General features: G+C 35.5%; 1 protein-coding gene across 5 annotated transcripts; it reads left to right on the top strand.

The window, feature by feature from the left end:
• The first annotated feature begins 3,124 nt into the window (after positions 1 to 3,124).
• LOC110682804 (GRIP and coiled-coil domain-containing protein 2-like) lies at positions 3,125 to 18,422 on the top strand. 5 transcript variants are annotated; one of them, XM_021859147.1, is made up of 12 exons: positions 3,125 to 3,518; positions 3,809 to 3,942; positions 4,683 to 4,815; positions 5,862 to 6,062; positions 6,180 to 6,302; positions 7,006 to 7,043; positions 7,126 to 7,237; positions 9,630 to 14,027; positions 16,523 to 16,651; positions 16,874 to 16,972; positions 17,059 to 17,201; positions 17,763 to 18,422. In XM_021859147.1, the coding sequence occupies exons 3-12, from the start codon at positions 4,738 to 4,740 to the stop codon at positions 18,037 to 18,039; spliced, it is 5,598 nt and encodes a 1,865-aa protein (XP_021714839.1). In that variant the 5' UTR covers positions 3,125 to 3,518; positions 3,809 to 3,942; positions 4,683 to 4,737; the 3' UTR covers positions 18,040 to 18,422. The 5 variants fall into 5 exon arrangements, with proteins under 5 accessions (XP_021714839.1, XP_021714842.1, XP_021714841.1 ...); XM_021859150.1 differs by having other exon boundaries at positions 3,890 to 3,942; positions 17,763 to 18,039; XM_021859149.1 differs by having other exon boundaries at positions 3,839 to 3,942; positions 17,763 to 18,039.
• Positions 18,423 to 18,833: the final 411 nt, after the last annotated feature.

Genomic DNA, 18,833 nt, shown 5'->3' with positions numbered 1-18,833 from the left:
CTAATCTAAAAATAAAAAAAGAAAAGAAATAAGAAAATCTAAATTACATAAGTTGCAATTCTGCTGGACGGTAGAAAATGCATGATGTGGCATAAAACCATAACCGAGGTTGAAGGACACGAGTTATATGTGCAGCAATGATGTCTCGTGGGTTGCTGTTCACTTGCCAAAACCTGTGGGTGCAGGCTAGGTTGCGACCTAGTAGTAACGTGGGACGTTAGTTCGAGTGGCGCGAGATAGGCGTGCAGCAAATCCTGTGGGTAACTGACTGCATTGCTTGTATTGAAACAGCCACATCTTCTGTTTTATGAGGCTTCTTAGGGTGTGTGACCTATATATCATTGGGAAGCTATTCAAATCTAGTTTATAACGTACCTTAATCACTCCAATATGATGTGTAGAACTCAAGTTATAATTAAAAGAGTAGACAAGGGTCATTTTTGGCACTTTGTAAAACATTGTTTAGGTTCGTTTCTAGCTCAATGCAAATTCGTTCCCTAAAGATGCATAACGACCCTTGTGGATGCTATTTTCTTTCGTATGCTTATAAATCTCGACCTAAGCTTCCACAAACACATATACTTCATTCAACGACTTAAATTAATCAATTTTTCATCCTTTCATTGTCCCGTTGATCCAAAACCACTCCAAAAGTGTCCAAATAACTATAAAAACTACTTGAAACATTAAGAAAATACAAACAAAATGTAATAGAACGCGAAACGGACAACTTATGCATTTGTGAGTTAAAAAGCGACTAAAAGAGCAAAAAATTAACTATAAAGTAGCACAAATTAAATGTGCCTATAAATCCTATATAAATATGATTCATTAATCATTTAGTGTTGTAGTTGAATCACTAATGGATTAGTGATTGGGTAGTATTTGAGAGTTCAGGCGCTAGAGCTTGAGAGTTCAAGCGCAAGAGCTTGTGAGTTCAAGTGCGAGTGACACCTTGAGTTAATTAGGTGTGAGGATTATTTAGCTATAGTTAGGTGAACAATCATTGTAACTGCATTTGTTTTTCTGAGTTGATTAATAAGAGTAACTAGGGTAGGAAGGATATAGGATTTAAGTTGAGCCGAACCTCAGTAAATCTATGTGTTCTTATGGTTTTTCACACTTATTTCTATTTCCGTTGTGCAGGAACTAGCTTTAGTCTATTGGTTCCCCTTTATTTCGAGAAAAAATTTATAAGTTCACAACTTCTACCGTACTCAATTCAATCTCCCTTCTTGAGTACTAGTTACGCTTTCAGCTAGGCTATGGGAAATCAAGCAATTCTTGGCCTGGATCCGATACACAACACAACCAAATGGCGATGAAAGACTACTTATCATTAATTTTGAGTTGGGGAGACACAAATAGGTGCCTACAAGTTCCCATGCAATATGTGATTTGCGAATTTTTGATACTCTAAAATATTATACACCATTTCTAATAAAAAATGATTTTATTAAGACAATGACATTAATTTAATCAATGTAATAGTCATTTTTTTTTATGGTTTTTTCACCATATACCCTTGAGTCTTTTGTTAATATACCATATACCTATGAAATTTTTCAAATTTACCATATGACCCGGAGTTGTTACAAATTTCACCATATACTCCTTATGACAACAAGATGAGTGGAATTTGATTAATTATGCATCGAAACCAACTTAAATCTTTCCCTCCATCCCCGAAACCACTCATCTCCTTTGTCCAATCCCTGAAATCATTCCAAATCTCCAAAATCATATCCGTATAATTGATTTTGAGGATGATAAAAAGAAATTTGGGGAGGTTTTGGGAGCAGGAAAAAGAAATGTGGGTGATTTCAAAGGTAGGGGAATATTAAAGTATTTAGGGTGATTTCGAGTCATAATTAATCCTAATAATTGACAAAGTTAACAACGATTAGTCATCAAGGGTATATGGTGTATTTTTGTAAAAACTCAAGGGTATATGATAAATTTTTAAAAGTTCATAGGTATATGGTGAATAGACAAAAAACTTAGGGGTATACGGTGAAAAACCGTATATTTTTACAATATTATGAACTCAACAATGTTGTACTTGTTTAAAATACTTTTGGTTTTCTTCTTAATTTTTAAGGAATTCAAATTAATCCCTTTTGTGGACATGCATTATGAGGTAAGAAACTCATTTGATGCATAATCCTATTAAAGTAAGTTGATTAAAGTTGATTTAAGTGTCAAGTAGAGTTTAGAGTTAATAATTATGTGGTAAGTTTTAAAAGAGTGTCTTTGCATGTGACTAATAACTTTTTATTTTGGAGTGAGCTATGTTAGTTTATTGTTATTCCTATTAGTGTGTTAAAATAAAGGTGGGTCACTTAAGGTATTGGGTCGCTTCGGATAACGAGCCAACTATCGGGTCAACTCCGAGTCGGGAACCTTTGACTTTGATCACTTCGGGTACCGGATCAAATTTGAGTTCCTCTCACATCCTTACCAATATAGTAAGGAAAAAAAACTCCATACTACCTCCGTTGTTTTTTTTTTTTAGTTGACACGTTTTGACTTTAGCACTATTCACATACTTCCCTTTGACCATGTTTTGTGATTTATACATAATGAAAAATATAGTCATGTGGCATTTTGTTAGATTCATCACGATGTATATTTTCAAAATATCAACTTTTTATCATTTTTGGTAATAGGTAATTAAAGATATTAACGGTTGAATTTGTGCATTGGAAACCGAGACTAAAGAAATGTGTCAACTAAAAAAAATGAAGTACTTCCTTTATTTTTTTTTTGTTGACACCATTTGACTTTTACACTATTCACACAACACGCTTTGACTCGCTTTTGTGGTTTATAGATAAAATAAAACATATTTACGGGGGATTTTGTTTGAATCATTTTAATGTGTATTTTATTAATAACCACTTTTTATGATTGTACAATGTTGATAATTAGAGATATTAATCGTTAAAAACATGCGATGGCAAATGTGATAATAGAAATGTTACAACTAAAACAAACAGGGAAAGTATTATTTAAAACTATATGAAGTCAAAATATCAAGACAATCCCAATATATAATTCTAACAAACACAAGACAGCCCATCTTCTTATGTGTCTGAAAATCTGCAAAAAAGCTTAGACATCATTTGTACCCCACATTACTCAAATATTAATCTATTACATTACAAGCACTAATACCAAATTTCTTACACTAATCAAAGGAAAATGAATTGACCACCCGCAATTAATCCGTGAATTTTCACAAGTCCTTGCTTCTTTGGCGGGCTGTCTTTTTCCTCCTTGTCACATTAATCACACAAACCTCCTGCTCATTTCAAATATCCCAACACATTATTTCCCACTAATCATCCTTCTATTGGCGAAATATTATCAAGTGATGTAGACGAGATTTGATCTTAAGTACCCGATCCCGCTTATTATCATTCTAGTTTAAAGCTTCAGACATAAGGTTTTTGTTTCCTTGCTTACTTCATAAGAATACTCCAGCAGCTCCCAATTATTTGAAGATCTGCAATTAGGTGCTTGACAACACTTCCCTGTCTTATTATTTTTACTTTTTTTAATTTTTATTGTTTTGGAATTTGTAAATAATTTGTAGCAGTCACTGTTCTGGGTTTATTTTTGGGTTTATGGGCTGCTTCAGTACTTCAACATTTTATTTTATTTTTAATTTTTTGAATTTTAGGAAAAATAAAGTTGAATTTTTTCTTCTACTGTGGTCCTCAGTTCTCTATTGAGTTCTTGACTTTTTGGGGTTTCTCTATTTATCATTAATCATAACCCCATTTACTCATTTCATTGATTCAAGTGTTTGGGTGATCTTTTTGGAGATTTGAAGTACATTGTTGAGATTGGGAGTGATTTGAGCTGATTTTTGACTTGTTTGAAGCAATCCCATTTGAAATTTGAAGCTGAAATTGTTCAAATTTTGAATTCTACGAGGTAAAATTCTGGGAATTTTGTCTGAATTTTGCATCTTTTCTTTCTTGTTTAGTATTCAAATGCAAGATCTGCTTTTGGGCATAGTCTTTAGTGTTCTAGATTGTTGATTTTATGTGCATTTATCCGAATTCGCAACCAAATCGAAATGGATCAAGTAGAATATACTCGTTTCTGTTTTTTTGGATTGTTTATTTAGTTTAAAGGTTTACTTTAATACAAATATACATTTTAAGCTGGTTTTGTGGCCCAAGTGACCCACATTAGTGTAAAAGCTATGGAGTTAATTGCATTTTTCTTTTTGGTTTTATTGTTAATAAGAAAAAAAATTATTGCACTTTTGGGTTGTTTAATTTTTGTTTCTTTTATTACTATGATGAGTATATTTGTGACTTTAATAGCTATGCTTGAAGAGGCTCTGAAAAAGTATAGGGGCGATGTTTTGTAAAAACCGGAGATATTTTGATGAATGTTGTTAGGAAGGTATGGGGATAATTAATGAACCGCGGAAGTAGCTTGTATGAATGGTTTCTATGTGGAATTTAATCAAAGGTGTCACTCTTGAAACAATGACATATAGACATTTATTTAAAACTAAATGGATTTGGCAATTGATATATTTCTTACATTTCTTTGCTAATATATAAGATCATTACCTTGCTAATAGAAATCCAAGGAGGTTATGTTTTTGTTTAAGTGGAAACATGTAAAGTCTTAAAAGCCATTGTGTGTTTTGTTGGCAGGGTATCCATAGTTGAATCAAATGGTCTTCACAGTATAATATACGGACTGCCAAGAATGTCAAGGGTTTCGAAGTGGAAACTTGAAAAGACCAAAGTAAAAGTTGTATTTCGACTTCAGTTCCAATGTACACATGTAAGTTGTTTCTTATGAATACTCGCAATGCACACTGTTCAAGTTATCCATCTTAATTACTTAAAGCAGTTATTTTTCTCTAAGTATGCTGGGATTGGATAATTATATATAACATTAGTCCACAAGTGTACCGTTTTACTCCAAACCATTTGCCAGCTTGGATATTACTGAAGGTGGTTCCCTTGGGTGGGTGGTGGTGGTGGACAAACCTGGTTATAATGATTTATTAACATTATATGTGATACTTGGACAGATTCATGATAGCTTCCAATTTCTCTTCCCTTTAGATGCATTGGTAGGAACCTCTTTAGGATAATGTTGATGTTGATATTTTTGTCCTAGCCAAAGCCCGTGAAAAGAGGATTTTAAAATTTAATCAATTAATTTCTATATGCCTGAAATGTACTTCCGTTCTTCCTAGCTGCTTATACTGATGTAGGTTGCAGAGAAAAGGTAAGACAAGGGATGGACCAAGTGCAGAATGAACATTAAGTATGATGCATAACAGGCTAACAGCATAAGTATCCCAGACTTATTTTCGTAGAATAATTTGATATGAAGTTAATGTGTTTTGGACTTAGTAAGGATTGATAATTGTGGGTTAACTCCATCATTCATTAAGTTGGACAGCCGTACTATTGGAGAAATCTTCATGGTGTTATATAGCTGATAGACTTGCAATACTTCCCTATTTTGGAAGGTAAAATTAGTTTAACATACCTTCTACAGCTTCTTTTTTCATTCTTTTTTTAACTCCTCATCACGTGGGTCTCCTAGAACTTGATGCCTGCCCCCATACTGCAATGGAAATATATAAACAACAGAAAGAGCATTCTACCTCCAAAAATAGATAGGCTTCATGTTATTTCCCTTTTTGCTTGTGTGTCATTGTTTTCCGATACAATATCAAATTGTTATTTCCGGTACTTGGATTACTATTTGCTTAAACTGCTTTGTTTGAGATGTGGCACCACATTTGTTGTAGAAATGGGATCTGCTCTGACTACTTCTGTTCCAACTGAAGTGATGGTTTATGCCTTTTACAGATCCCACAATCTGGATGGAATAATTTGTTTATTTCTTTAGTTCCGGCTGATTCTGGCAAGGCAACAGCAAAGACTAATAAAGCAAATGTTAGAAATGGATCTTGCAAATGGTCAGATCCTATCTATGAAACCACCAGACTTCTCCAAGACTCTAAAACTAAACAATTTGAAGAAAAAATTTACAAACTTCTTGTTGCAATGGTAATTGCTTATAATTCCTGTACTTGGATTTTGTCAACATACCAGTTTATGTATATATTTCTTCTTGTTTGATGAACTATTTGATTTTCTTGCTCTCTACTCTCTGCCTGCTATCAGGGGACATCAAGGTCTAGCCTTTTTGGTGAAGCCAGCATAAATCTTTCTGAGTATGTTGATGCGTTAAAGCCCACTGCTGTTTCTCTGCCCCTCCAGGGATCTGATTCTGGAGCTATGTTACATGTAAGGATATTCTAGTGTGTTTTTTTTTTGGTTAGATGTTATATCCGACAAGAAATTGAGAACATATTGCTTGACCTGAAAAAATGTACTGCACAGTAAGCATTATGATAAAGGCTTGTGATTTGTTTTGTGATCAAGAAAAGCTTTCTGTTTCTTACATGTGGGTTGTTGTTGTAAAGTGCTCCTCTTAAAGTACGAAATTTGGGTGCTTAGACTTCTGTCCAGGTTAAGTTCGGCAGTTCTAAAGTGCTCCATACTTTCTTTTATGAAAGCAAACTAGCATGATGGACAACATTTTGGCGCTGGTAGGGAGGATACCAATGGGACAGCTAACTAATGACAGTAAAAGATCTAATGTGTTGAATTTTCCTTTTATTTCGGGGGTGGGGTGGACTGGTGGAGGAAGGGAACTAGGGAAGCCATGATACAAACAGTCAAAACATTTGTTGGGATTTTTCCTTCAATCTAATGATATATTTTCATCATTTTATAGTAGGGTTCTGTTCACAATCATTTTTAGACATTATAAGGACAAATATATCTGCATCTTAGATAACACAGTATGTGGGTGCCTCAGCAATTGTTATGGCTTAGACTTTAGATGCCACAAATCTTGATGCATCTATAGAAACATGGTTTTCACTTTTAAAAAATCATTTGGTATTGAACATAAGAAATATTGCTGACTTTCATTCAATGCCAGGTTACAGTGCAGCTTTTGACTTCAAAAACAGGCTTCAGGTACAGTGTGCAGACTCCTAGTACAAGTTAGTAATTCCACTGATTTATTTAGTAGGTCTTATATTATCATTCAACTGTCCAGGGAATTTGAACAGCAGAGGGAAGTCAGTGACAGAGGTTTGCCGTCAAACACTGATCATGATAATGGAAAACTGTCAGCATCCGGCGATGGAGTCATTTCTCGTACTGACAAGGTATGACACTTTCCTACGGAGTACGGAGTGTTTATAAAGCTGTATCTGTATTTGTGATTCTTGTTTGCTTGTTTTAAAACCTTTCATAGATTGCACATTACCATGAAAATTTTAAATCTCAAATGCTATAATGAGTGATTTTTTTTTTATTTTTTTTATTTTTTGTGTATTGTTTTTTAATTATTAAAATTATTACTATATTGATTATCACGAATTCTTATATGGGGCCAACCACACCATTAATTGAACGCGTGGCCTCTTCACATATAAGCAACTATCAAATAATGGGGTTATGACGATGATCCAATAGGGTTGCTTTGATGGATGAGGGTTTACCGCTAGGGAAATAGGTTTACTCTTATAAACAAGCGGAGTCGTTCTGTTAATAGTCAAAACTAAAATTGTGGAGTTACTCGAATGATCAGATAGGGTTACCCTTTTTTTTTTATGTTATAATGTTTATTATATTGGGTTACTCTTATTGATAAAATAAGGTTACCATTATGAATAATTGAGGTTGCTCATATGAGTAATGGTTACTCTTATTATTACTAAGGCCTATGTCCTACAAGGTACGTAGTAATACAATCAATTTGATACTTTGATACTTTGAATCCTAAGTGGAGTTCCAACCTAAGAAGTAAGAACTACTGGCATAAAATAATGTGGTGTTAAGGTATAAGTGCATTTATCTTTCTTTTGTCACAACTGTCCGGCAAATGCACACATGTATAGTCGAATAATAGAATAGGTAAGAAGGTTTATCTCGTGAAGATCGGATGGTCATATTAGAATTTGCTCTGTAACAATAGGGTAGCTGGGTAGTAATGGGTCTTGGCTAAATTTCAAAAGCTCTGAACCCTGAGTTTAAACTTCTTGGACTCCTTAGTCTGGGTTGCTTCAAGTGCTCAACAACTAGTTTGTAAGATTGTTGTTGCATATTTTGGGCAGGGCATCATTAATTAAATTAAAAGAACTTAATTGGCAAAACTTTATACTTCCTCCGTTCTCTTTTACTTGCAACACTTCCCTAAAAAGGAAATGTCACAATACGTGCAACACACTATAAAAGGAAAGTTACTTTAGGGAAAAACTATACTATTTCCCTTATTTAAAGCACAAGGCCCACTAAATTTCACTCCTAACAACCACTCATCCTATTTTAAAGTTTATTATATCGTGTAAACCCCGCCTTTCTTAATTACCGCGCTAAAGGGTGTGTTGCATCTAAAAGAAAACGGAGGAAGTATAAGTTTAGTAAAATAATACTTCCTCCATTTTTTAATAGTTGCAACACACAATTTTTCACGGTATTTAAGAAATGTGGGGTTCACATGATATAATACACTTTAAAATGAGGTGAGTGGTTGTTAGGAGTGTAATTTAGTAGGGCAATTTAGTAGGGCATGTACTTTAAATAAGGGAAATAATACATCTTCCCTAAAATAACTTTCCATTTATAGTGTGTTGTAAGTATTGTGACATTTCCATTTTAGGGAAGTGTTGCAAGTATTAAAAAACGGAGGAAGTATAAATTTTTAACATGTGAGTAAATAAATAAAACTTGCAAACAACAGCACACTACCTCTGATAAATTTTGAAATAATATGAAATGGGCTTGGGCAACCCGAACAAGGAGGAGGAGAGTTTGGTCCACAAACTAGGCTTTGGAGGTTCCATACTAAAACCAATTGGCAATAGTAGGAGTAACTCCTCTACCTTATAAAGTGGAACCACCTCTCCTCTTTCTCCAATGTGGGACACTCACAAATGGGCTACAATGGGTTTCAACACTCCCCCTCACTTGTGAGTGTTCTTAGAACTTAGAGCACATCAGAAGGTATAATATAAATCCTCTTTGGAAATGAACATCCAATAGAGGCCCCTATGTCAGCAGATATCTCTGACATAAGGGGCCTCTATTGGATGTTCATTTCCAAAGAGGATTTATATTATACCTTCTGATAGAGGCCATAGCCAGAGAACATCTGACATATTGTATGGCTAAGAACTTGAATCTGGCTATGCTTGGTTGTTCTTTTAGTTTCTTTCAGCAAAGATCACAAAAGAGAATGCATAGCAGATATCTCTGATGAAACAGCAGGTTAAATGAAGTCTGTGCCATTAACCGGAAAACTCTCACGTGTCACACTGTGACAATGTCCTGCTCCAGTGTAAAATATGTGTACTAAGTGTGTTTTTTTTGTATAAGAATCTCTAATATTCTTTTTTTTTTTTTTTTTTTTTTTTTTTTTTTTTTTTTTTGTTATGTCTAGAATTAAATCTTCTGTCTTGAAAACATTTAACAAGGACCAAAGCCTAGCTTAAATCTGTTATCTTTCTGTAAGATTGTGTAACGTTATAAAACTTCTAATGATATTATTATTATTAGGTGAGCCCAAGAGTTAAATTCAAGTTAGAATCTAAGGAGCTACCATCACTTGAAGAAGAATCGGGCGTCAGTGAAGAGTATGCAGACTCCACTGCTGGCTTTGATGGATCATCCAACACTTCTGGAAGTTTGTGTACAGAAAAGAATGAAGTCTCTAGCACTCGTGAAATTGAGAGTGTCAAGAGAACATTCTCTGGTGATCGTGAAGGGGTTCCTTCCCCTCAGAGCTCTGAAAAGGAGAAAGGGGCATCTGATCATCGCTTTTTGGTGCATGGTACCAGTGATTGGGTCCACCAATGGGGTGCTGAAAACTTAACCGATGGTGAAATTGCAATTGCATATGAAGAAAACAATAGACTTAGAGGAGCCTTGGAAGCCGCCAATATGACTATTAATGATCTAAAACGGGAGATAAGCTCTCTGCAAAGTTATGCTGATGATATGGGTGTTGAAGCACAAAGCTTGACAAAAAAATTAGCCATTGAAATTTCCGCAGATCAGGAACTGGTGAAAGAGGTCTCTTTGCTCAAATCAGAGTGTTCTAGGTTTAAAGATGATCTTCAATGGCTAAAGAATTTGAAAATGAATCCTCCAATTCCTAGGAGGACAGCAGTAGATGCAGATCCATATAACTTAATGCAAGACACGAATTTGAGATGGATGAAGGGCATTTCAGCTGTGGAGGATAAGATAAGAGATGTTCAGGAGAAGGCGCGTCTTGGATTCAATGGGAATGATTCAACTTTGCAGCACACAGATCTAGAGGCATTGCTCAGTATTGTGCAAGATCTCAAACATGGAGCTGAGGGTTCTAGCAATCAGCTTGATGGATTTTCGGTTGGAAAAGCAATGACAACCATTGGCGTAATGAGTTCACCTAAAACTGATCATGTCATGTCAGATACTGGTCTAGGTGTTGAGTTGTGCCATCCTGAAGGTGTACTTTTGCCAGGGCTGCTGTCTACTGGAACTGGTTCAGTAGATGCTACAAATGCAATGCAAGGAGAAATTTTTAAACTTCTGAGGGAGTTAGATGAGTCTAAAGCTGAACGAGAGTGCCTTCTAAGAAAGATGGATCAGATGGAATGTTATTATGAAGCACTTATTCAAGAGCTAGAGGAAAACCAGAAGCAGATTCTTGGTGAATTGCAGAATCTAAGAAATGAACATTCTTCATGCCTATACACTGTTTCATCCACTAAGGCTCAGATGGAGGCAATGCATCAACAGATGAACAATGAGCTGTTACAACTTGCTGAGGAGAGATGTAACTTGGATCTCCATAATAAAGAGCTGGAGAAAAGAGCTCATTCATCAGAAGCGGCACTAAGAAGGGCAAGATTAAATTATTCAATTGCTGTGAATAAGTTACAAAAGGACCTTGAAGTTCTTTCTCTGCAGGTACATTCTATGTATGAGACAAATGAAAGCCTCATACGTAAAGCTTTTTCAGAATCTCCACAATCATTGCTTCTGGAGTGTCAAGATGCTGTGCCAAATGATCTTACAAGAGGCTGTGACTCTGAAAATTTTATGATCTCCCAGAGTCATAGTAAAATTGTCAATAATCAACTTCTGGGAAGTGATAGGCTCTTGGAGGAGTTGAAGAGGTCCCTAGCATCGCAGGAAGAGCTGTATGGGAAGATACAGGAAGAACTTTTTGAAATGCATCTAGTAAATGTATATCTTGACGTGTTCTCAGTTACGCTACATGAAGCTTTAGTAGAAGCAGATTTGGGGAGGAGATTTGCAGAGACAGAGATGTATGGATTAGCAAAGCAGTTGGAACTCTCATCCAGGGCCAATGAATCACTTAGAGTTCAATTGCAGAATATGACAGGTGAGGTATGTAATTTGAGTGAGGAAAAAAATCTTTGTATTTCAAGGTGCAATGACCTTGCTTTGGAGAATGATAGATTGGAAGCAGATCTGAAAACCATTTCCAACGAAAAGCTTGTTCTTGATGAGAAAATTGGTGAATTAGGGATTTTGTTGACTGACTACCGAAGTTATAAACGCAATTATGAAGAATGTAATGTTGAGAAGGAAAAGCTGGCATATTCACTAGAGCAAGCTACTGCAGAGAAGGGAAATCTTTCAGATGAAATATTATTATTGCAAGAAGAACTGATGAGCATGAAGAGCAAAGTTAGCACAAATGAGCATTTGCAGAGTATAGTCGACTATCTTCGTCAAAGACTGAATTTGTTGGCTTCTGGCAATGAACGGGTTGATGGTTTGGTATCCTGCCGTGACATAGATGATAAGAATTCAGAGTTTGAAGAATTTGTGTGTATAATATTCCAGTTGGAAGAAGGCCAGCGGAAGCTCCATGATAAAATTCTCCTACTCACAAAAGAGAAGGAAGATTTGCTGAATGAGTGTGATACTGCTAAATTCTCCTTAGCCAGTGCAACGTCTGAAGTTGAAATTGTGAAGAAGAAGTTTGAGTGTGATATAGCAGACATGGCTAACAAATTAAATGCATCGAGCACTCTCATGGAAAAGCTTCAAACAGATCTTGAGGTTGTTGGTGACAAGCTCAAGCTTAACTCAGAGGCTGAGGAAAAGTATTCATTGATGACTCATGATCTTCTGTCTGATTTTGCAAAACTGGAAGATGCTGTGCAAGAACTTACTTCCAAAAATAGGGATCTTGCTGCAGAGATACTGGATTTAGGAAGTGTTACTGATGAGCAAGAGGGTGATAAATTGGTTATAGATAGGTTGTCACAAGAAAATATACACTTAACTGAATTGCTACATAATAAGACTGATGAATTAGGCATTCTTACGTTGGAGCTTAATAATTTGAAAGGAACTGTGGAAATATTGCAGGATGAGATCTCTCTTCAAAAGGGCTTCAGAAATCAACTAGAGGCAGATGTTTTGAATTTGAATACTCAGCTGAAGGAGAGAGATGATATGTTGTCCCACCTTGATCAGCAGAAATCTGAAGTTAGCCAACTGAAGCGGCATCTATCAGACATGGAGTCCGAAAAATCAAGTCTCTACCATCAATTCTCCAATATGGAAGAGCACCTAAAGAAGGCAGCAGCGGGATCCTCTGCTGATTTAGAAATTCAATTACTGGATATGCATGCCCTTGTAATTGCTTCTGATATTAAATGTACCGTTGTTAAGGAGCAGTATAAATACCATGTTGAAGCGCTCTTACAGCAGCTGAAGTACTCAAATCAGCTTCTTTTAGAGGTTAACAAGCAAAATCTTGATCTCACTTCCAAGCTTAACAATTGCCTTGCTAGCAAAGAAACATTTGCTGAAGAAAATACTAGACTGTTGTCAGCCCTTGAAAATTTTAGATCCGAGTCAGAATCTTACGTTTTCTTGAACAAAGATCTTGAGAATACCAACACTGTTACATTGGCTGAACTTGAAGAGTACAAGAAGAAGAGTGATCATTTAGAGACAAGGTATGAAGATGCTAAATTAGGGCACAGGTTTAACGTTGAAGAGCTTAAATCCTTGCTTGGAAGTTCTCAAATAGAGAATGACAGTTTGATAATTTCAAAGGAAGAGCTTGAGATCAGGTTTCTGGTGATGAAAGCATTAGTGGAGGAGATGAGTGCTCATTGCAAATTTCATGAAGAATATAGGGAAGAGTTGACTGTACTGCAGAAACAGTGCTCTGATCTTACCCGTAAGCTTTCTGAGCAAATTTTGAAGACAGAGGAATTCAAGAACTTGTCCATTCATCTTAAGGAGCTTAAAGACAAAGCTGAAGCAGGGCATCTTCAAGCACGGGAAAAGAAAGACGCTGAAGGACCTTCTGCTTCTATGCAAGAATCCTTGAGAATAGCATTCATTAAGGAGCAGTATGAAACTAAGATACAAGAAGTGCGACATCAATTGTCTATTTCGAAGAAGCATGGTGAAGAGATGCTCTGGAAATTACAGGATGCTCTTGATGAGCTCGAGAATAGGAAGAAATGTGAAGCGTCTCAATTAAAAAGAAATGAAGAGCTACTTTTGAAGATTACCGAGTTAGAGGATGAGCTACAATCAGTGCTCTCGGATAATCGGGAAAGGTTTATGGAATATGAACAGCTAAAGGCAGAGTTAGACTGCTCAGTCATGAGTCTAGACTGCTGCATGGAAGAAAAAAAGCAACTTATGTCATCTTTACAGGAATCCAATGACGAAAAAACTAGACTTGCTGACGAAATTGAATTGTTGAGAGAACAGATAGAGAATCTCAAAGCATTCATGATAAGTACAAAAACCAATGAGGATGGATGTAACGCTCTGCAAAAGGGTTCAAATTTTGAGAAAATAGTAGACGATTCCTCTGATGATCAGGCTAACTACTTATCTCACAATATGTCACGGAACATTGAAAGGGGAGACAGGAAATGTATGAATCTGCCAGCAGAACAGGTAATTGTCTTAATGTTCGCTCAAAGTATATAAGTAATAGGTTGACGAGTCACAATTTTGCTAACTTTTCTTCCATCCTGATAGTGTATCCAAATGCTTTTTTGAGGTCACAGTTAATCAATTTTGCTATGTGTGATTTTTATAGATGTGTTTCAATGTATATTTTCAAACACATACTTCCTCCTTTTTTCCCCTTCTAGGTGATACATTTCTAAATCTACACTATTCACATACCATACACTCTTTTTGGTGATTTTTTTCATAAGGGAAAAACATAATCATTAAATCTGACGTAATGCTTTCTAAAACCAATTTTGCTATGATTTTTACTTACTGATAACTAGAGATATGGATTGAAGAAGTGTACCCATATGCTTCTTTGAGGTCAAAGTTCATCAATCTTGCTATGTGTGATCTTGTTAGATATGTTTCAATGTGTATTTTCTAATACATACTTCTTCCGGTTTTTCCCTCCTTATAGGTGAAACATTTCTAAATCTACACCATTCACACACCATACAATCTCTATATTTGGTGATTTTTTCATAAAGGAATAACATTATCATTAAATCTGTTAATATTATGCTTTACAAACATCAATTTTGCTATGAACTACTACTAATAACTAGGGATATGTATTAGCAAGTGTGAAACAAAGTGATTCATCATTACTTTACCATGTAACTAAAGATATTTATGATCAAAGGTGTCTTGGAGAATATGAAAAGCAAATGGGTACACTATTATGGTCTTATGGGACGGATGGAGTATATTCTTAGTCTGGTTACTCCTTTTCTTTTTAAAGTGTAGAACTATGAGTATGAAATTACTGATGTATTAATAATTAGATGATCTTCCGCAAGTTAAGTGTTTTATTACGTTGATATCTGACATTAATCTCAAACTTGTCTACTATTGCTATATGACTTCGTCATGCTTGGTGACTAGCAGTTATTGGGGTTATGTTATGTGACTTCCAATGTCACTGCAAAGTGCAAACATGCGTCAGATGATTGTAGTATGAATATGAATCTTGCTTATGTCAACTATAGCTACTCTGCAAGTCTGCATTCCATGCAAATTTATTTTCCTCCATTGATAATATTATTTAGTATGAATATGAAATAATAATTATTGAGTGCAAGAGCAGAATCACCTGGAGTATCTGATGTAAATTTCCAGCATAGAAGGCTATGACAGATCTGATGAAATATCGAATTTTATAGCATAGATTACTAATAATCTATGCTAAATTACTGATTTCATGGATAGAAGGCTATGATATAGATGATGAAGTTCCTGTGTTCCTCCCATACTTATTATTGAGTTGAGATAAGTGATTGAGAGTGGGCACCAATTTTTATCTATTCCATTATTTTATCATTCATCTGTCTTACTTTGCACCAGCACATTCAGGGAAATTTGCCGAAAACTTCTATTACCTCCATTTTCGGAGTTCACTTAGTATAAGCTGTAGCAATGGAAACTAAGGAGAACACAATAGTGGGGCCTCTCATGTGGGTACTGAAAACTTTTAGAAGGAGAAAGGAGAACAAAGAGTAAGGGTTTCTATTTTATGTAGTAGGATTCCACAAGGTGGAATTAAGGCTTTGAAGATTGATTGATTGACTCCACAAGGTGGGATGTGGGTAGGAGATAAAATATGAGAAAGGTTTCCAATTTTCTATTGAGGCAATTAGGTAAAAGTGTGTAGAACTCAATGAAACTGGTGAAAATAGAAATTGGGTAGAACTTAGAAAAATGGAGGTTGTATTATATACCCTTGTGATAGACCACTATAAAGCTATACTTGTTCCAAAATTCTCTTCTTAGTATTTCTTGTAAGAAATTAATGTAGCTTTGTTGTTATTGTTGTTGCTGTTATTGTTGTGTTGGCATTCGATATGTGTTGATGTGGTGACACACCTCCTAGTTGAGGTGTCTGTGCAAATTAGGTCCTAGGTTGGTGCCTGCAACTAAAAAGTTCACATTGACCTCCTCATCATCTCTTCAAGCTTTCTCCATATTGTTCCAATTTGTCTAGACTACTGTCTAGTTTGATCTGTTTCATATGGACTGTTAATTCTTCATTTTCACTCTATTCAGCTGATGCACAGTTCCCTGAACCATTTATTATTGATCCTTTTAAACTTTTCCTAATATGCATGATGTTTATTAACTCGATTGGTCATGGTGATATGGAGGGAATAATATTACTACCTCCGTTTTATATTATTTGCAGCGATTTGACATAAAGTAGAGGAAAAATGTTTGATCGTTGCAAATAATATGAAATGGAGGTAGTATTATCTTTTCCTTCTTGGGATGTATATCAATTTGTTGGAGCTTTTGTTTTGCATGAGATATGCTGACCAGTATCAACTTAGGTCTACATTGTATTTGAGATTAATGCACAATATTCTTTATGGTAAACACAATTAATTATATGTTCTGTTTTCTGATATAGAGGTAAACCAATTATACCATATATGCAGGATGCCTTGGTAACCAAATCCTCAGAAGGTCTTTCAGGGGTAATAAAGGATCAAGATGATATTAATCTTCACGATGATCAGCTTAAAGCACAAAATTTAATGTCAAGCATGGACCGTCTACAGAAAGAGGTATACACACTTTGCTATGAATAACATAAAAGCAAAAAATTTGCAGATAATGATCTTAGTCTTTTCTCTTTGTGAGAGTTGCATTTTATATCCTATTCAAACTAGAAAGCATATAGCATTTTTATTTTCCCTGTACCATTTAATCATGTATTCTCACTTCATCCTTTGGAAGCTCTGTCACACGACTCACACCTTACTGACTTATATGTTATTCACTTGCAGTTAGAAAGGATGAGAAGCGAAAATACACTTCTAGAGGATGAAAAATCGGTTGAACAATATCATGAAGGATTACGCAGTGAGCAAATGCATCTGGAGAAGGTAAGACCGTAAGAGTTGAGTCTAATCTGCAAGTGATCGGCTTGATCTGGTTCTTAGCTCGTCTACTCTGTAATGTTTCACCACAGGTAACTCAGGAACTTAGTGATATGTCTTCCCTGTATAATGATTCTTCAAGAAGTGGGAACTCAGTGGAGCGAGTACTTGCTTTGGAGCTGGAACTTGCTGAAGCCTTGCAGGCCAAGAAAAAGTCAACCATTCAATTTCAGAGGTGAATATACTTTAGCTCATAATTCAAGATTCACACCTAGTTTTCAGCTTTCATTACAGTTGAGTCAGGATTCAATCTTAATTTTGAGCTTGTGTTAAATAAAATTCAGTTCTTTCAACATTACAACCATGATAAATTCCTACTAGCCACAAGCTCAAAGTGCCCCCAGTTAACAATTGAGGCAGTGAGGATTTGACCTTTGTGTTGAGCTCGTGTTAATTAATCAAAACTTCTTTATCCATGAAAAAGTCTTACTCACCACTTAACTAAATCTTGGTTGTGTTGTGGCTCCAAGTTCTGGTTTTTGTCTTAGATTGTCATGCTGTTTTAGCTGTTCTTGCCCCCAGTAGGCAAGAATGCTCCACACATTCTGACTATTTAAACATTTGCCTGACAGTGGGCATTCCATTTGTTATTTTTCCTCTTTCAGTACTTAGAAAACATACTGTTAGTGTTGCATGGACAGATTTTTGGTGATAGATTTTTTTTTTAACCCTTTCTATTTTGTTGTGGTTATTAAATGCAACTGAAGTTTACCGTACTCTTTCTTTTTTGGCCTAGTTCTTTCTTGAAACTACACAGTGATGAAGCTGCAGTATTCCATAGCTTCAGAGACATAAATGAGTTGATTAAAGACTTGCTGGAGATGAAGGACAGATACAGTGCCATGGAGGCAGAACTCAAAGATATGCATGAGCGATACTCTCAACTAAGCCTGGATTTTGCTGAGGTTGAAGGAGAGCGACAAAAGCTTACAATGACGCTAAAAAACGTTCGTTCACCAAAAAAACTCTTAAATCGGCTTCAATCTTCCACCTATGAGGATCCATCTTCATGATCCTTCAGAGTTTTCTTACTGCTAGTTTGTTTATCAATTTTGATTATTTGAACATCAGCAGTTGCATATTTCAAGGTTTGAAAATGGATGACGAATGCATCTATCCATAGGGTAAGTACACTCGTGCTTGTGTAAATAACGAGCATTGTATAATTTCTTGTTATAGGTTAGATTTCCATGCTCAATTGTTCTTTGGGCTGTTGCATAGGTAAAATCCCGGGACTTTTCACCGGTATTTATGTATCAATATGTATGTATAGCAAGTAAATTACAGCACCTCAGTGTTATAACATAAATTTTGTCTGAAACACTTGTAATTTAACTCGAATTCTAGCAAATTTTTTCTCATTTATATAGCTCACAATGACCCAACTTCTACCAGCTATAATCATAGATGGGAACTTATTTTGCATATAATTTAGCTATAAGATTAAAAGCCCAACACATCATTATAACAAAACTATATTAATTCAAAGTACATATTTTTATTAACCAAAATAGTATAAAATTTAGTTAACTGTTGCATTTGAGTCTGAATCTCAAGCTTTAGAAGGTAAGATCAAGCATTTTACCAATCGACCATTCTGTCTATAAGTCTTGAAACAACAAGACGCCTGAATATCAATGCTCTCACCCTCTATGATTAATCTACCATCGATACACTTTCTATGAAATCGAGTTACCATTCCATCTTGCATGTATGTAAGAGGAGGCAACGATGGTACTCGAGGCTTGTATTGTTTAGTCACACTTTTACTCGTCTTATGAGATGCCCTTTTGCAATTTATCATATC

The sequence above is a fragment of the Chenopodium quinoa genome, unplaced genomic scaffold (assembly GCF_001683475.1).
Source record: "Chenopodium quinoa cultivar QQ74 unplaced genomic scaffold, ASM168347v1, whole genome shotgun sequence".
Taxonomy (NCBI): domain Eukaryota; kingdom Viridiplantae; phylum Streptophyta; class Magnoliopsida; order Caryophyllales; family Amaranthaceae; genus Chenopodium; species Chenopodium quinoa.
The sequence above is the reverse complement of the archived record's forward strand: the minus strand, read 5'-3'. Positions and strand labels throughout refer to the sequence as shown.